Genomic DNA, 17,991 nt, shown 5'->3' with positions numbered 1-17,991 from the left:
CCCACAGCCAGTTCCCCACACCAGAAGCTGTGCTAGAAGGTGCCCGCTACATGGTAGCTCTCCAGATTGCCCGTGAGCCTCTTGTCCGCCAGGTGCTGAGGCAAACCTTCCAAGAGAGAGCCAAGCTAAATATAACACCCACCAAGAAAGGTAGAAAGGTGAGCTGGGCGAAGGGCTTTGATCCAAGAGGTAACCCAGCTCTGTGTTTGGTTAAACTGAGTTTCTTGCCTTCTGCTCAGCTGAAACACCTGCCTGAGAGCAGAGAGGCAGTCTTTGCTCCAGTGCCATCCACAGGCTAATGATTCCTTCTTGATGTGTACAGGATGTGGATGAGGCCCACTATGCTTATTCCTTCAAGTACTTAAAAAATAAACCTGTGAAAGAACTAAGAGATGACCACTTCCTCAAGATAGTCCTGGCTGAAGATGAAGGGCTGCTCACCATTGACATCAGCATAGATATGAAGGGAGTCGAAGGGTAAGCAAAGCCCTGGGCTGTGCAGCTCTTTGGGGAAGGCCTGGTGAAGAGTCTGGTGGGGGGAAGGCTCCCTCAGGAATGTGAACCAGTTTCAGAATTGAGTGAGCCATTGTCCCTTGCTCACTCACAGTATTTAGACGTTTAGGCATCACCTTTTCTCCATTCCTCACACTACGGCTTTGTGTCTCTCCTCAGTTATGGCAATGACCAGACGTATTTTGAAGAGATCAAGCAGTTTTACTACCGAGATGAATTCAGCCACCAGGTGCAGGAGTGGAACCGGCAACGCACTATGGCCATCGAACGTGCTTTACAGCAGTTCCTCTATGTGCAGATGGCCAAAGAACTCAAGAACAAGCTGCTGGTTGAAGCCAAGGAATATGTCATAAAGGTGAGGACAGAGATGCATGATCTTTAATCGTAGGATTTCTGCAAACTAGTACTGAGTGTGAAGGAACCCCAGTAGTCCCGTAGCTAATGGAGAAACACTGAGGGCAAGGGAAGCGTGATCCAGAGGGGTGCCAACAGGGCCACAGGGGATACCTCCACCACAACCTCTCTACTCTAGGAGCCTCTTCCCTCCTTTCCCCCACTCACCCAGACATTCTGTTCTCTGTATACTCTCCTGTTTCCAAAATGAAGGTATACTTTTAGTGGGTAAGCCTGCCAAGAGGTAGGAACACATGCACATACAAATACACATCCTTGCAAATGTGTGCCTGCACTTGTTTCTTGAGCAATCTTGGTGAGCCTGATGAGTGTAGTATATGGTGTGTCTCCTCCTCAGGCCTGTAGCCGAAAGCTGTACAACTGGTTGAGGGTGGCACCCTACCGACCAGATCAGCAGGTAGAAGAAGATGATGATTTTATGGACGAGAACCAAGGGAAGGGCATTCGCGTCCTTGGCATTGCTTTCTCCTCTGCCAGGTAACAGCCTAATCCTGCCTGCCCAGCACCATCTCTTAGCTGTCTTTCTAATTTCATTCTTCTCTTAGTCATAGCCTCATATTGCTGATTATTGTACTGTTTTTTCCTTCGACTAACAGAGATCACCCTGTGTTCTGTGCCCTGGTCAATGGTGAAGGAGAAGTGACAGACTTCCTTCGACTACCCCATTTTACCAAACGGCGAACCGCATGGAGAGAGGAAGAGCGGGAAAAGAAGGCAAGTGGCTAGGACAGGGTTACCAAGTGTACATCTGGAGTATGTCTTAGGATTCAGTGGGGTTAAGTGTTTTTTTGTTGTTGTTGTTTTGTTTTTTTGTGTTTTTTGAGACAGAATCTCACTTTGTTGCCCAGGCTAGAGTGAGTGCCGTGGCATCAGCCTAGCTCATAGCAACCTCAATCTCCTGGGCTCAAGCGATCCTACTACCTCAGCCTCCCGAGTAGCTGGGACGACAGGCATGCGCCACCATGCCCGGCTAATTTTTTCTATATATATTTTTAGTTGGTCAATTAATTTATTTCTATTTATAGTAGAGATGGGGTCTCGCTCTTGCTCAGGCTGGTTTCAAACTCCTGACCTCGAGCAATCCGCCCGCCTTGGCCTTCCAGAGTGCTAGGATTACAGGCGTGAGCCACCATGCCCAGCCGGGGTTAAGTGTTTATGATCTAAGCAGCATCTCATCCAGGACCCTGATTATCTCTGGTCTGGTCGCTAGCTTCTTGTCCCCAAGGATGAGTCTCACTTCCATGGGCAGTAGATGGCACTCAAGTTATCTGGTGCAGAACTTGCTTCTGGCTTGAAGCCAGTTCCTTGGCCTTGTGGGCTGCCCATACTGCCTCTGTTCTTCCCAGCATCTGGGTCAGGCTGTTCCAGGAGCTGAAAGCCACTGAAACACAAAGCCAGCCTTTACCCTGCTTTAGCCTTTCAGTGTCTCTTTTTCCAAGAAAAGAGGAATTTGAATTCATCTGGGTGGTATATTTCTGTATTTTTTTTTTAATCCTAATGATGTCTTTCAATTTTGTTGATAGAGATTCATTCTAAAAAGAACAAAAGACCAACTTCTTTTTGTTTTTTTGAGACAGAGTCTCACTCTGTTGCCCAGGCTAGAGTGCCATGGCATCAGCCTAGCTCACAGCAACCTCAAACTTCCTGGGCTCAAGCGATTCTCCTGCCTCAGCCTCCTGAGTAGCTGGGACTATAGGCATGTGCCACCATACCTGGCTAACTTTTTCTATATATTTTTAGTTGTCCAGCTAATTTCTTTCTATTTTTGGTAGAGATGGGGTCTCACGCTTGCTCAGGCTGGTCTCGAACTCCTGAGCTGAAACAATCTACCCGCCTCGGCCTCCCGGAGTGCTAGGATTACAGGCATGAGCCACCGCGCCTGGCTTAAGACCAACTTCTTAACAAACAACTTTTTTTTTTTTTTTTTTTTTTGAGGCAGTGTCTTGCTCTGTCACCCAGGATAGAGTGTAGTTGTGTTATCGTAGCCCACTGCAACCTCCAACTCCCAGGCTCAAGCAATCCTCCAGGCTCATCCTCCTAAGTAACTGGGACTATAAGCACATGCCAGCACACCCAGCTAATTTATTTCATTTTTTTAGAGGTGGGGTCTCACTATATTGTCCAGGCTGGTGTCAGACTCCTAGGCTCAAGCAATCCTCCCATTTTAGCCTCCCAAAGTACTGGGATTATAGGCATGAGCCACCATGGCCAACCAACAAAACAACTACTTTTTTTAAATCTTGACATGGAGATCAAGATTATCAGAATAGTCCTAACTATCAGACAATGGTTTGTGTAAATAAGACCATGAGTGTTTAGTTGACCACAATCTAAGTGTAAGCCAAAAGTATGACAATCTTAGAAAATATTAAGAGGTTTATAATACTCAAACCAGAGGTACTAGTCTCCCTGTTTTGTGTTCTGGTGAGACAACATGTAATGCATCTTGTCTAACATTGAGCTTCCTATATAAAGAGGGACAAAGATTTGTTTAGGCACCCACCCCACTGGGCACATAATTATGCAGGAGACCATCTATATATAACCTGACTGGATTAGGGGAATGGCAGGGAGGTATTAAATTCTTCTGCTTAGGAAATTAGTAGAGTATTTTAAAGTTAGAAGCAGCCCGAAAAGGGGAAACATATGCAGCATTTCCAGGAAGGAGGAATGTAATAGCACTATGGATGGAGGTCCAGGACCTTTAGGAGAACATCACCTGTGAGAACCTCCCTGGGGCCCAGATAAGGCTGGCAATCAATCTTAGATTATGTGCCATGCTCAGCACTTCTGTAATACCGCTACCTTCCTCACTTTGTTATGCTCAGATTTTCAGCAAAAGTACACCAGAAATGAAATAGACATCCACAAAAACTCTAGGAGGACATCAGGTATGGGAGACGTGGAAGTTAAGTCACGAGGAACTGTAGTAGGGACTGGGTATCTTTAAGCTGAAGAAGACTTAGGGAGACAGACTTGCCATGTTGACCTTTTCAAAGGGCCTTCACCCAAAAGAGGGCAAGCACCAGTTCTTTTGCGTGATCACGCCTATAATCCTAGCACCCTGGGAGGCCAAGGCGAGCGGATTGCTCAAGGTCAGGAGTTCGAAACCAGCCTGAGCGAGAGCGAGACCCTGTCTCTACTATAAATAGAAAGAAATTAATTGGCCAACTAATATATATAGAAAAAATTAGCCGCGTATGGTGGCTCATGCCTGTAGTCCCAGCTACTCGGGAGGCTGAGGCAGCAGGATTGCTTGAGCTCCCCAGGAGTTTGAGGTTGCTGTGAGCTAGGCTGACACCATGGCACTCACTCTAGCCTGGGCATCAAAGCGAGACTCTGTCTCAAAAAAAAAAAACTAGGATCAGTAGCTAAGTATTTATACAAATTTTGGTTCACAATAAAAGAGATCCGTTTCCTAACTATTTCATCCTTCAGATCTGGCCAATATCACCAGTACCACTGGAGTGAGATTCTAGTCAGTGGAATGATTAAGCAGAGGCAGGTGGCCTCTGTCAGGGTATGGATCCCTGGTGATAGCTTGGACCAGATATCCTCTGAAGACCCTTCTGGTTTTTACTGATTTCTGAACTTATAAGACCTTGAGCTACTTAGGGAGATAGAACTGCTTAAAATCTCCTTATCCTCAGAGCCATTCAGCTCCAATTTTCTTTCAATCCAGGCTCAAGACATTGAAACCTTAAAGAAATTTCTTCTGAACAAGAAGCCTCATGTGGTGACAGTTGCAGGAGAGAACAGGTAGGGCACCAGAGCATAGGCTAGGCCTGATTTTTAAGGCTATAACCCAAGTGATCCCATGGTGGTGAATCTGGCATGTGCCCATAACAGCAGGCCTGTGCCTATGTAGAATGTTGATGATTTCCTTAGGGGGTATCCCTGGAATGCTTTCTCTTTCTCTTTCTCTTCCAAGCCGTTTACTCCCCCACCTCTCCACCCCATCCCAGCCATGAGAATGTCCATCCCTGAGAAAACATATTCCTTGATCAGCACTGTTCATCCTACCAGGGATGCCCAGATGTTGATTGAGGACGTGAAGCGTATTGTGCATGAGCTGGACCAGGGCCAACAGCTGTCGTCTATTGGAGTGGAGCTGGTTGACAATGAGTTGGCCATTCTCTATATGAACAGCAAGAAGTCAGAGGTAATGCTGGAGCCCCACCCTTAGGACCTGCCTAGGCAAGTGCTGTCAATCCCAGAGAGATTTAATAGGGAAACAGTCCAGGATCCCAGGACTGTGTCTGTGTATTTACCCATCCAGAGGTTTTCCATTTTGCCAGTTATGCTTAGTTCAGATTGGGAGTCTCATAAATTAAATTGGTCCCAGGAAAAAGGATCCCAGAGGAGCAGAAAAAGTGACTTCAAGCCAGGATGGTTTGGATTTCCTCTTGATGGTGGAGCTGAGATGTTCTGGAAAAACTCTCAAACTGTATTTTACTCTGCTCTCACACAACAATCATCAACACAGAAGAAGACTTCCATGACCAAATGTGAGGGGTTTTCCCCACACACCCAAGTAGCGGATACCATTTGGGTATCCTCTAATATTCAGTTCCAACACTGTCTACCTCTAGATAGTGTCGGATCCCACGGGATGAGGCTCATTCCCCAAAACTGCCCACTCCCTTTCAGGCAGCAGTCATAAGTCTGAGCATCTAGAACTTCTGACCGACCAGTTTGTTGGAGTTCTCATGACCCCCTCTTTGGGTTCAATTAATTTGCTGGAGTGGCTTACCGGGAAACACTTAAGTTTACCAGTTTTTTATAAAGGATGTTTACAGGGGATACAGATGAAGACATGGGTAGGGTAAGGTATGAGGGAAGGGGCACAGAGCTTCCATCCCTTTCCTGGGTGTACCTTCCAGGAACCTCCAAGCATGTCTGCAAACTCTCTAAACTCAGACCTCTTGGGTTTTTCTGTGGAAAACTGTGTCAAAATGTGATTAGCCTTCAGGGTATGGGGCAGGACTATCTCTAGAATGAGGGTTTAATGACCCACAATCAGAAAGGTGGGAAAGATTAGAGTCCTGCATTGACAAGTGAAAGGAGGGCAGGAAAAGGCCAGAGATTCTGTCTCCTGAGGCCTAACACAGGCAGCATTATAATAAAAGACTAACAAGGGCTGTGGGAGTTAAGAGCCAGGAACTGTGGACAAAAGTCAACATATATGTACATGAGTATATGTGTGTATAACACCATATCGGGGTGCTTTAAGGCCCTGCTGACCCTTGTTTGACTCCAGGCAGAGTTCCGGGATTACCCTCCGGTACTGAGACAGGCTGTCTCCCTGGCTCGGCGCATCCAGGACCCTCTGATTGAATTTGCCCAGGTGTGCAGCTCTGATGAAGACATCCTGTGTCTCAAGTTTCACCCCTTGCAGGTAAGTAGAATTTGACAGGCAGGCCTAGGTGGGGGAAAAACACAGTAACCTTATCCCCGCCTGCTGTATGTCAACAGGAGCATGTGGTGAAAGAGGAGCTGCTCAATGCCTTGTACTGTGAATTTATCAACCGAGTCAATGAGGTTGGGGTCGATGTCAACCGTGCCATTGCCCACCCTTACAGCCAGGCCTTGATCCAGTATGTTTGTGGCCTGGGACCTCGAAAAGGGACCCACCTCCTGAAGGTAGGATTGGGTTGAATCAGAAATTTTATAAGTTACCATTTCATCGAATATGAAAATGTATACTTTGTCAATATAATTTGACAGATCAGGAAGACCAGAGTCAGAGAGGGAAAGTGACTTGTCCCAAGTCACTCAGCTAGTAAGAGTCAAGAGTCCAACTTCAGACCCGGGTGGCCAAAGCTATGCTCTTCAATACTGTACTCCAATGGCTCATAGAAAAGATAGCTGTAAGCCATGATTCAAAGCACATGGAGAAAGCAAAGGGCTGCTAGACACGAACTTGAGGATAGTGTGTTATTCCAGTGAGCAGAAAAAGGATTTAACTCCGGGGAGGAGGGTAGCAATCAGAGATCTTCAGAAGTGTTTGTAATGTTCTTTTTCTTAAGATGAGTGATGGATGCTTGAGTGTATATTTTATCACTAACTTTTAAGCCATATGTTAGTAATAGATAGTCTTTGTTAGATAAGTGTAGTTTATTTAAAAAATAATTTTTAGTGGTAGATGGTATGTTGTCCTCAGTTAGATATTGGGTGGGGACCTAGGAGTCCTGTTGTGAGGGTTTAACAGAGACCAGAAAGCAGGCAAGGGAGGCAGTGCTTGTTTTCTGCCCTGGCTCACTCCAGCCCTGTCCCCTAGATCCTGAAGCAGAACAACACCCGACTCGAGAGCCGGACCCAGCTGGTCACCATGTGCCACATGGGTCCCAAAGTCTTCATGAATTGTGCTGGCTTCCTCAAGATTGACACGGCCTCCTTGGGGGACAGGTGATGCCCTCTGCCTGGATGGGCCAGGAGGAATTCCCTTGGGCTTTGTTTGGGGTTTCAGGGCTGTCAAAGGGCCACAAGCCATTTAAATTAGGAAATGTTTTAAAGAAAGGGTAAGGAACCTTTATTCAGTCAAGAGCCCCTGACCTATGGAAAAGATCGGTTCGATTATGTGAAGCTTTTTTCATGTGAAAGAAACATAAAAAGAAGCAACATAGCTTATACATTAAGGACAGAAAACACAAGATTTTATTTAGTGAACACAAATTTGTTTTGTATTTATGGTTTGTTGTGGCCAGATGAGGGTGGGAATAGCTGGGGCAGTGGAAAAGGAGTGTGGGGGTGTGAAGAGATAAAGAAGGGGGAGAGAGATTTGGTATGTTTTGAGATGATGTTATTGAGAGAAAATTCTATTCACTTGGACTTTGGACTTCACTATTGACCTCTTCCTCTCCAGAAGTTATCAACTCAGTCTTTGGAGGATCTTTTCCACGGGCACATAGCTCCTCATTCAGTAATGGAAATCAGTGGGGAAATAGGCTTCAAGTTCTAAAACTTCATTTTCCACTCAGCTTTGCTGTAACACTCCACGAATAACATAGGTCCATGTGAGTGCACGGGCAAGACCAGCCTGGGAAGGCTTTATGGGGGAAAATAGCTGTCAGCAAATTCTCAGAGGTCTTTTCCCCTTTCATGTTTTATGTTATTACAAGACGCATATAATTTCATTATATAAAATTCAACATATAGAAATATTATGCAGAAAGTGGAAGTCCCCCATAATCCCACCCCCCAGAGACAACTACCATAACAATTTATGTATACTACAGTTTTTCTAAATTTTATTTTTGCTATGCATTTACTAACTACCCATTTACTACAAAAATGGGATCATATGGTTCATAGTGTTTTGCAGTGCATTATTTTTCACGTATCAATATATTGTGGCCATCTTTCCATGTCAGCACACATAGACCTACCTCATTCTTGTAAATGGCTGTATAGTATTCCATTGTATGGAGGTGCCCTAATTTATTTAACCAGTTCCCTATTGGTGGATATTTGGGTTGTTATTAGAAGCTTCTCGTTCTATATCCTGCTCCATTTCTGCCGTTCCTCCAGCACTGACTCATACATTGAAGTCCTTGATGGTTCCCGCGTTCACCCTGAGACCTATGAGTGGGCCAGGAAGATGGCAGTGGATGCCCTAGAATACGATGAGTCAGCTGAGGATGCCAATCCTGCAGGAGCCCTCGAAGAAATCTTGGAAAACCCAGAGCGACTCAAGGACCTGGACCTTGATGCCTTTGCAGAAGAACTAGAGAGGCAGGTGAGTGACAGCATGGAAGGCCTGGCAGGAAAACTCATCCCAAGTGGCCTGGTTGGGACGAGGCTTGGGCAGCAAGTGTCCACAGAAACCCTTATAATGTTAGTGTGGCAGGCTTAATCCTCCCTTCCCCCCCACCCCTACTCTACTGGGTTCCTTAAGGAAGTTTTTCATTCTGCTAGTTAAGGAGTTGGGAAAGTCTCAGAGATTGTGACCATAATTGCCAGAGACAGGAGTTGGGAGGATGTCAGTACTAGAGTGTCCTTCTAGGCCCTCTTTTCTCCTTTCTAACACCATAGTTTTGTATTTATCTGTTTGATACCTTGGGGTTATGTGAAACATTTTCATTATAGAACAGCGTTCCATGGCTAAGTTTGAAAACCTCCTTTAGTAAATGATGAAGGGAAAGGAGAGAAGAGAGGCCCTGACAGGAGCCAGCTGGCCTGCTCCTTTCATAGAAGCCCCAGTGGCGCAGGTTGGGGAGTGGTTACAAGGCTTTTGGTGGGCTTCTTCCCCAGGGCTATGGTGACAAACACATCACACTGTACGACATCCGGGCAGAGCTGAGCTGTCGGTATAAGGACCTCCGGACAGCCTACCGCTCTCCCAACACAGAGGAGATCTTCAATATGTTAACCAAAGAAACACCAGAGACCTTCTACATTGGTAAATTCTAGGGGCTTTTTTTTTTTTTTTTCGTGGAAGCTGATATGCCTAGGGGTAGGGGATGTGTTTACTATATATGTTCAAACCAAGCAGTGATTCCAGCAGAATGGGGCATGTTTGTATTATAGGTGGGGAAGCCGAGGGGAACATTTAAAAAGATTGTAGAGCCCTGGACTGGAAGCCAAAATTTAGTTTAAGGTCAAATATGCATCCAGCCTGCTGTGGGATCTTGGAGTCACTTTTCTTCTAGGCCTCATTTTCCCCTATCATCAAATCAGGGGAAGATCTCCCTTCTTAAGGATGGGAAGGAAATCGGGTGTTCTGTCACTAAAACATTGGTGGGAAGAAGAAAACTTCTCCAGTTTTCTCAGCCTGATCTCTGTTCTCGTCTCCTCTTCCCTGTTGTCCTCTCCTCTTCTTCCAGGAAAGCTCATTATCTGCAATGTCACTGGCATCGCCCACAGGCGTCCACAGGGTGAAAGCTATGACCAGGCAATCCGCAACGATGAGACAGGGCTGTGGCAGTGCCCCTTCTGTCAGCAAGACAATTTTCCTGAGCTAAGCGAGGTATGTGTGTGCTGCAGTGCTATTGTGGTCAGTGGATTTCCTTGATTGAATGGTCTCAGTTCCCTAGCAAGGAATAAGAAATGGAGGTATTTTAGGTCATAGTTTTACCAAACAAGAACAAAAAGAAGGAAGAGGAATAAAACATACACAGGTTTAATGTGAAGTTCCTCCATTTGCTACTCAGAACTTACCTGTGTGCTTTCTTTTATTCTGGCTCAGTCACCTTGTCCTTAACTCTGTGTGCCATTCTTTGGCTATCTGGCTCCACCAGATTAGGGAAATGGGGACATGTGTTTCTTACCTGCAGGGTAGGCCCAGTGTCCCCTACACACGCTTATTAAATGGTATCTGTAGGTTCCCTTCAATTTTTATATTCTCCACACACTTTAAATTTTTCCCATATTTTTATCTAGAAGAATAATCTGTCAGAAGTCATTAAAGCCACCTTAAAAACTTTTTCTGGGTTACTTTACATGTTATTAAGCAGATTATAAAAGAGTTGTTTCTCAGCTTTACCCAATAAAAGCAACTGGTTTGATGTGTCCAGGATATAAGAAAGCCAAGGGGTACCTGTTTCACTGTAATGAGGTGTTCTGAGAAGGCCAACATAGGTACTACTTATGCTCACTAGGTCTAAACAAAATGAAAGGGACCTCATTTGCAGCTAGTGGGATCTAGGTTAGATAAACAAAGACTCATCTAATGGCCAGTGGTGTCAGACCTCAGTTATGAGTCAAGGGATATTATGTATGTTCAAATTCTGTCCTGGCTGTCATTGTCTTTTCAGACTGGTGCCAGGTGTCAATGGTAAAATAAATCACAACACTCCTGGTAGGTCTTTTCTGAATGTATGATTGATGGAATTTTAATGATCAAGCTTCTTTCCTTGTCCACTCTTAAGGTTTGGAACCATTTTGACAGTGGTTCATGCCCAGGCCAGGCCATTGGTGTTAAAACACGGCTAGACAACGGCGTCACCGGCTTCATTCCCACCAAATTCCTCAGTGACAAAGTGGTAAAGCGGCCAGAGGAACGAGTGAAGGTAGATGAATGACTTTCCTAAGGTTTTTAGCTGTGCAAATTGGGCTCTCTTTAACTTTGGACTGTCCCCACCAGAAGTTAGGCTCTGTTCCCAGTGGCTGCTGGCTGGGAAAGAGTTTCAGAGATTTATAACTAGTTGAAAGAACCTAGGGTGAGAAGCATCTTAATGAGTAGCAGCTTTTGTTCACTGCCTTTGTGAAATTTCAGCAAGTTGCCAGTCCTTTGGGAAAAGGGCTTTCTCCTCCTCTGTGGGAAGCTGCAGTTTAGTCCCCAGGGCAGGAAGCAGAGCCCAGCGTTACATGCTGTGAAACAGAAAGGCTCTCCCTGTTCTCCCAAGGCCAGGTGGCACTGCTCTAGGAGAAGGAAAAGAATGTATGGCACAGACAGCTGGGTGCAGTGGCATGTGCCTGTAATCCCAGCATCTTGGGAGGCTGAGGTGGGAGGATGAGGCAACATAGTGAGACCTTATCTCATTTTTTTTTTTTTTGAGACAGAGTCTCGCTTTGTTGCCCAGGCTAGAGTGAGTGCCATGGTTTCAGCCTAGCTTACAGCAACCTCAATCTCCTGGGCTCAAGCGATCGTACTGCCTCAGCCTCCCGAGTAGCTGGGACTATAGGCATGTGCCACCATGCCCAGCTAATTTTTTCTATATATATATTAGTTGACCATTTAATTTCTTTCTATTTATAGTAGAGACGAGGTCTCACTCTTGCTCAGGCTGGTTTCGAACTCCTGACCTCGAGCAATCCACCCGGCCTGAGACCCTATCTCTTTAAAAAAAAAAAAAAAAATAGAATGTATGGCATAGCCCCTAGGTTCTACAGGCAGAACCAGATGACACAGAAGGAACCTTCAAATGATCTCTGCATAAAAGGGTTGGGAGTAAATCTCTAAACTTCCTTTCCGTTGACAAAGTATGCTCCTGCCATAGCTGCAGTTTTTCTACTAGATAGCAACACTTGACATTGACATATGCTGTCTCTAATTTCACAACATGATGAGGAAGGAAATATTGTCTTCTTTTTTCTGAGAGATTCAAGTTTCTTTTCCAGGATCACCCAATTAGTGACATGGGTATTACCAGATCTGCCAAATTCTCTTGTGTTGTGACCCCCTAAGAGCTATGAACTTAGGAGGGCTGGGAAAAGACATTCCTGATACATGAACCTGGGGAAATTTTCAAAATGAGGAGAGCCATGCAGAGTGACTGGCTTTTGCCACTGTTTAGAGAGAAGTCAAGGGTAAGGTACAGAAAATAGCTAATGTTTTGCTTCTTCAAAGAGGACAGCTGGGCTTTGATTGTACCCTGGGCTCAGTAACCAGGCAACTTCTAGGGAGGAGGGAAGACTGCCAGTGACAGGGTAGATCCCCAACAGGCTCCACTTGGTTTTCCTGCCTAGAGTGGGAGCCATCGGTGCATGGCACAGCCCCTAGTCTGCAGACCAGACTCAAGCCCGAACTAGTCCGCCGTTCAGTAGCTGACTGGCTTTGGACAAGTCAGCCCACACCTTTCTGCCTGGACTTTTGATTTTCTCATATAAGAAATAGGGCATGGGGCTAGATCATCTTTGTCCCTTCCAGCTCAAATGTTCTGTGGATCTAGGTGGGAATGACTGTTCACTGCCGCATCATGAAGATTGACATCGAGAAGTTCAGTGCAGACCTGACCTGTCGCACCTCAGATCTCATGGACAGGAACAATGAGTGGAAGCTGCCCAAAGACACCTACTATGACTTTGATGCTGAAGCAGCAGACCACAAGCAGGAGGAGGACATGAAGCGGAAGCAGCAGCGGACCAGTGAGTGTGCCCACCACCATCGCTGTTTACCCTGCATCTTGGTGACTCTCCCAGTGCAGGACTCAGGCCACAGGATGCATGTGTATCAGTCTCCCCATGAGGGCGCTCAGCTCTGAGATGCTGAGGCCTGGAGACATCATAAAGGAGAGTCATGGGTAGGACTGGAACCCAGGGGTCACATTTTCTTTGCTCCTACGTTGTGACTCTTAAAATCTTCATTCTCTCAGCATTCTAGGAATGCAGGTTAACATGTCCTTCACCTCAGCAAATCGAGGCCCAGAGAGGGTGAAATTGTCTGAGATTCCCATATTGGGTTAGAAATTAAGGCCTGGTTTGTCCCGTTGCTGCAGCTTCCAGCCCCATCACCTCCTCTGTACTTCTTTTCTGCTTTCTTCAGCATATATCAAGCGAGTCATTGCACACCCATCGTTCCATAATATCAATTTCAAGCAAGCAGAAAAGATGATGGAGACCATGGACCAGGGTGATGTGATCATCCGACCAAGTAGCAAGGGCGAAAACCACCTGACAGTGACCTGGAAAGTCAGTGATGGCATCTACCAACACGTGGATGTGCGGGAGGAGGGCAAGGAAAATGCCTTCAGCCTGGGAGCCACTCTCTGGATCAACAGTGAGGTGAGAGCCAGCACCTGCCCCCCTCCATCCCCACTCCTGCTTCGAGAAACAGGCCCTTTCCGGCCCCTTTCACCTGACGTTAGTAATTGGTATGTGTCATATGTATTTTAGCTGTACAGAGGAATAAAACAGATCATGTGTGGAATGAGTCATTGATAGCAGTTTTGTATATTTTGTCCCCTCCTTCCCTTTCCTCCAAATTTTAAAATAGACTATCTAGAGAGTGCCAGTGGAGGAAGAAGAGAAAATACATGTGTGTGTGCAGACACATATGTCTGGTTTCTGACATAGAAACTGTCAAAAATTGCCAGTGCCAACTATATTTCAAGTTGTCATGGTGGGGTATTGGGAAAAGTTTATTTGCTGTTATTATTTTTGAGACAGAGTCTCACTCTGTTGCCTAGGCTAGAATGCCGTGGCGTCAGCGTAGCTCACAGCAACTTCAAACTCCTGGGCTCAATGATCCTCCTGCCTCAGCCTCCTGAGTAGCTGGGACTACAGGCATGTGCCACCATGCCTGGTTAATTTTTTCTATATATTTTTAGTTGGCCAATTAATTTCTTTCTATTTTTAGTAGATATGGGGTCTCACTCTTGCTCATGCTGGTTTCAAACTCCTGACCTTGAGTGATCTTCCCACCTCGGCCTCCCAGAATGCTAGCATTACACGCGTGAGCCACCACGCCTGGCCTGGGAAAAGTTTTCAATTAGCAATAATCACGCCTCGGATAAACCTCATTGGCCACAGTACTGCCGCTGTGTAAAGCTGTTTGCTATTTTTAGTGAGGAGTCTAGTGAAATTCTCTGTTGTTCCCATGCACCAGGGAAGAATCAAAGTTAGGATTTAAAGGACTTGATGCCCTGTAAGCTAATGTGTCTGGGCATGACTCAAACAGATGGGTAAATTAAGGGGCCTGTGCAGTGAAGTGAGGCTTTGGCAGGACCAGGAAGCCCACCTCCTCCCGTGGTTTCTCTTCAGGGTAGATTTGATGAAGGGCCAGGAGTCTCAGCTCTGAATATGACATCTGAGGCCTTCACTTTATTCCCATAGGAATTTGAAGACTTGGATGAGATTGTCGCCCGCTATGTCCAGCCCATGGCATCCTTTGCCCGAGACCTTCTGAACCACAAGTATTATCAGGACTGCAGCGGTGGGGACCGCAAGGTGAGCCCTGGGCCCTCTGAGGGATGACACTTTCAGTCACTTAAGGATGTATGCTTTCCCTTCAGTGTAGGGGACACTCAGGCGGTGAAGGAAGTGTACATGATGTGTGCACCAGACCTTGTGTACCAAGCATGCTGCTATCCCAACCTCTCCCCCTCATTCTACCCCCAGAAATTAGAGGAGCTGCTCATCAAAACTAAGAAGGAGAAGCCCACCTTCATCCCTTATTTCATCTGTGCCTGCAAGGAACTGCCCGGCAAGTTCCTACTGGGATACCAGCCCCGGGGTAAACCCAGGTGAGCACTGGTGCTGAGAAGGTGCTGCCGCTGGGGTCCACAGACAGGCTAGAAGGGAAGTAGAGGCCCCAGAGCAGTACTTTCTGGTTCTGCTTGACTGCCTTTCTCCTCTTACCTGTTTAGAACGGAGGTGGAGGTTGGAGGTGGGGAAAGAGGGTAATGAATTAGAGACAAAAGATTCAAATAAGAAGGGCGTTTTCTTCAACACTGTGGAAAAGGAGTTCCCTTGACCTCATTTCCCTCACAGGGAGTGATGTAACTCACCAGACACTCTCCCCACCCAGCTGGCAAAGATTGGGTGCCCCACACTGGTCTCCCCTTTTGACTCTCTGCCTCACCCTCACCAGGGCTTTCAGCACATGGTGGCTTAGAGTTGAGTGCCATGACATGCTGCCTCTTCTGCCCACTCTGAAGTGGCAGGTCAGGAGAGGATCTTCTGCTCTACCTCCTGTGTGCTGCTTTCTGTGTATGACTGACAGGCTGGCCTTCTTGAGGTTATTCCTTTATATCAGAGTCTCACTGTTGCTCAACCTGAACTTAAGGAGGACAGAGTCCTCCTTAGATCTGCTTTCTTTGTGTCTGTTACATAAACTGGTGATCACACCAGCCTCCTCTGCCCAAGCCCTGTTTCTATCTTCCCATTGGCCCTTGGCCAAGGTGTGTGCATTTTTTTCTTTTATCCCTGTGTTGACGACACATGTTGCACAGCTTAGACTATAGCAGGGCCTCGGAGGCCAGATGACAAGAAGCCCTGGACTCTGGACCCTGCACTGTCTTGAGCACATCTGGAATATTGTATTCTTTTCTGAAAAGCCTTTTCTGACTTACAACATGATTCCAGATGGCAGCCAGGGCTGTGATGGGGCTGGAAACTGTCCCATGAACCTTTAACTGGGGCCACATTCAACATGATGGCTTTCCATGGAAAGGAGCACAGACTCTCCTTGTGTGGCCAAATTAACACTTGCAGAAGATCTAGGAAGCAGGTTTCAGTTTAAAAGAAATGAAAACTCTGTGGTACTTAGTGTCTCTTGGCTTTGGATAGCCATCTTCTATTGAGCACAACACCCTATTTTCGGTGTTGTAAGTGCTATGTGTATACTGACTCATTTTATCCTCACACTCACCCTATGGATTTAAGTGCTCGTTTTATAAGTGAAGTGGAGATTTGGGTTTAGTAACTTGGTGCAAAGTCTCATACCAGCCATGGTGGTGAATGGTAAGCTAACTCAGAGCCCGTCCTCTTAACCACTTCTCTGCTGCTCTCAGAAGTGTTGAATAAAGGCAGATTAACCACCTTCCAGGGCTGCCAAATAAAGACTCCTACTTGTGTACTTTGCTGCCCTGGGAGGCTCCTTCCAACACTGACATTCTGAGACCTCGTCCCACCCTCACCTGTGGTTCGCCACTTTCATACTGCGGCCCAGGGTGGTGGCACAGCCTCCAGCAAACCTTCCTCCAGCAGCCTGTATCCAGCACACAGGGGCCACTGACCCCTTGGCCGTGATCATACTCTGCCATAGGCTGCTCACCTCCCTACTTGAAGTGCAGCCTCCCTTCACAGGGCCAGGGACTGGCTCTGTCATCTCTCCTTTCCCCTAGCACCCAGTATGGCTACTTCACATGGTGGACATCTGTTCTGGTCACTCTTTCCCAGCTGGCCCCAAGTGGTGTCTGACGCATGTTTCATTCTAAAATCCCAGGATAGAATATGTAACAGTGACTCCAGAAGGATTCCGATACCGGGGCCAAATCTTCCCAACCGTGAATGGACTCTTCAGGTGGTTTAAAGATCATTACCAGGATCCTGTACCCGGTGAGTTCTACTCTCCTCTGACTTTGGGGGTGCGGTTGGAGGGACACCAAGGGCTTGACTCATAGTGCTCACTGACTTGGGAGGGTGAAGCGCAGGCTGTCGTTGCAGCTGTCCTACTCCTATGCCAGCCTCCTTATCCTCAGGGAAGCCCTCCATCCACTGTGCCTGTGCAGTTGCCCTCCCTCCCACCATCTATCTCAGGGCTTCTTCCAGCCCCCTGAATTGTAACCATTTCTTACAGGCATCACCCCCAGTAGCAGCAGCAGGACTCGGACCCCTGCCTCGATCAATGCCACCCCGGCCAACATCAACCTTGCAGGTGAGGAGCTTGGGCCTGGGACTGGGGATGGGAGGGATGGGGCTAGAGGGACTTTCATCTCTAACACACCCATCCCCGCTTCTGTGTGTTTACAGATCTGACACGGGCTGTGAACGCCCTGCCCCAGAACATGACCTCACAGATGTTCAGTGCCATTGCTGCCGTGACAGGCCAAGGACAGAACCCTAATGCCACCCCAGCCCAGTGGGCTTCCAGCCAGTATGGCTATGGCGGCAGTGGAGGAGGCAGCAGCGCTTACCATGTATGTGGCTTTGGGAGGAGCCTTCCTGTGCTGGATGGGGAGGAGTGAAGGGGAACAATCATCCGTTGCCAAGCCATGTCCCATAGACTGGCCTTTGGCAGTGCCCACCACAAAGGGCCTCATGCCCCTCATGGGGCCACCACAGCCTTAGGACCTGTCTCCAATAGATGTGCCCTTTCCTTGGGCTCATTTTAGGGGGAACGGAATACGAAAGAGCCTGATGTCTCCAGAGTCCTTTGGGTTTTTGGAGCCCTCAAGCCACTAGAAACCTGAGGTGGTCAGGACAAGTGGGCCCCATTGTGTGCCAGATGCCATCCATTGGCTTCCCTCTGCTGCTCAGAACCACATACTACCCTGAGAGAGGGTCAGCTGGAAAGCTGTGTGCTGAGCCCACTCTTGCAGCTTGTCAGAACCTTGCAGCAAAGCCAAACAAGCCCAGAGCCCATCCCTACTAACTGTTCATGCCTCTCCAGGTGTTCCCAACGCCAGCCCAGCAGCCAGTGGCCACACCACTAATGACCCCCAGTTACTCCTACACAACCCCAAGCCAGCCCATCACCACCCCACAGTACCACCAGCTACAAGCCAGCACCACCCCGCAGTCTGCCCAGGCCCAGCCCCAGCCCTCCTCCAGCTCCCGGCAGCGGCAGCAGCAGCCAAAGTAAGTATCTGGACCAGGGGTCCTCAAACTTTTTAAACAGGGGGCCAGTTCACTGTCCCTCAGACCATTGGAGGGCCATTGGAGAATGTGGTGCACATTCCA

General features: G+C 47.2%; 1 protein-coding gene and 1 pseudogene across 1 annotated transcript in view; one reads left to right on the top strand and one right to left on the bottom strand.

Moving 5' to 3' along the window:
* Nucleotides 1-17,991, top strand: part of SUPT6H (SPT6 homolog, histone chaperone and transcription elongation factor) — a 35,744-nt gene that overhangs the window by 16,506 nt on the left and 1,247 nt on the right. Inside the window, exons 15-36 of the mRNA XM_012740579.3 lie at nt 8-158; nt 323-477; nt 673-868; nt 1,265-1,404; nt 1,524-1,641; nt 4,610-4,686; nt 4,954-5,089; nt 6,188-6,325; nt 6,403-6,570; nt 7,208-7,335; nt 8,458-8,665; nt 9,181-9,328; nt 9,753-9,895; nt 10,797-10,937; nt 12,540-12,735; nt 13,133-13,371; nt 14,422-14,535; nt 14,707-14,831; nt 16,535-16,647; nt 16,889-16,966; nt 17,062-17,228; nt 17,702-17,889. Coding sequence (XP_012596033.1) covers nt 8-158; nt 323-477; nt 673-868; nt 1,265-1,404; nt 1,524-1,641; nt 4,610-4,686; nt 4,954-5,089; nt 6,188-6,325; nt 6,403-6,570; nt 7,208-7,335; nt 8,458-8,665; nt 9,181-9,328; nt 9,753-9,895; nt 10,797-10,937; nt 12,540-12,735; nt 13,133-13,371; nt 14,422-14,535; nt 14,707-14,831; nt 16,535-16,647; nt 16,889-16,966; nt 17,062-17,228; nt 17,702-17,889 — 3,267 coding nt within the window. The remainder of the gene's footprint in view (nt 1-7; nt 159-322; nt 478-672; nt 869-1,264; nt 1,405-1,523; nt 1,642-4,609; nt 4,687-4,953; nt 5,090-6,187; nt 6,326-6,402; nt 6,571-7,207; nt 7,336-8,457; nt 8,666-9,180; nt 9,329-9,752; nt 9,896-10,796; nt 10,938-12,539; nt 12,736-13,132; nt 13,372-14,421; nt 14,536-14,706; nt 14,832-16,534; nt 16,648-16,888; nt 16,967-17,061; nt 17,229-17,701; nt 17,890-17,991) is intronic.
* LOC142862230 (uncharacterized) lies at nt 14,057-14,138 on the bottom strand (annotated as a pseudogene).

This window comes from Microcebus murinus, chromosome 18 (assembly GCF_040939455.1).
Source record: "Microcebus murinus isolate Inina chromosome 18, M.murinus_Inina_mat1.0, whole genome shotgun sequence".
Lineage (NCBI taxonomy): Eukaryota > Metazoa > Chordata > Mammalia > Primates > Cheirogaleidae > Microcebus > Microcebus murinus.
The sequence above is the reverse complement of the archived record's forward strand: the minus strand, read 5'-3'. Positions and strand labels throughout refer to the sequence as shown.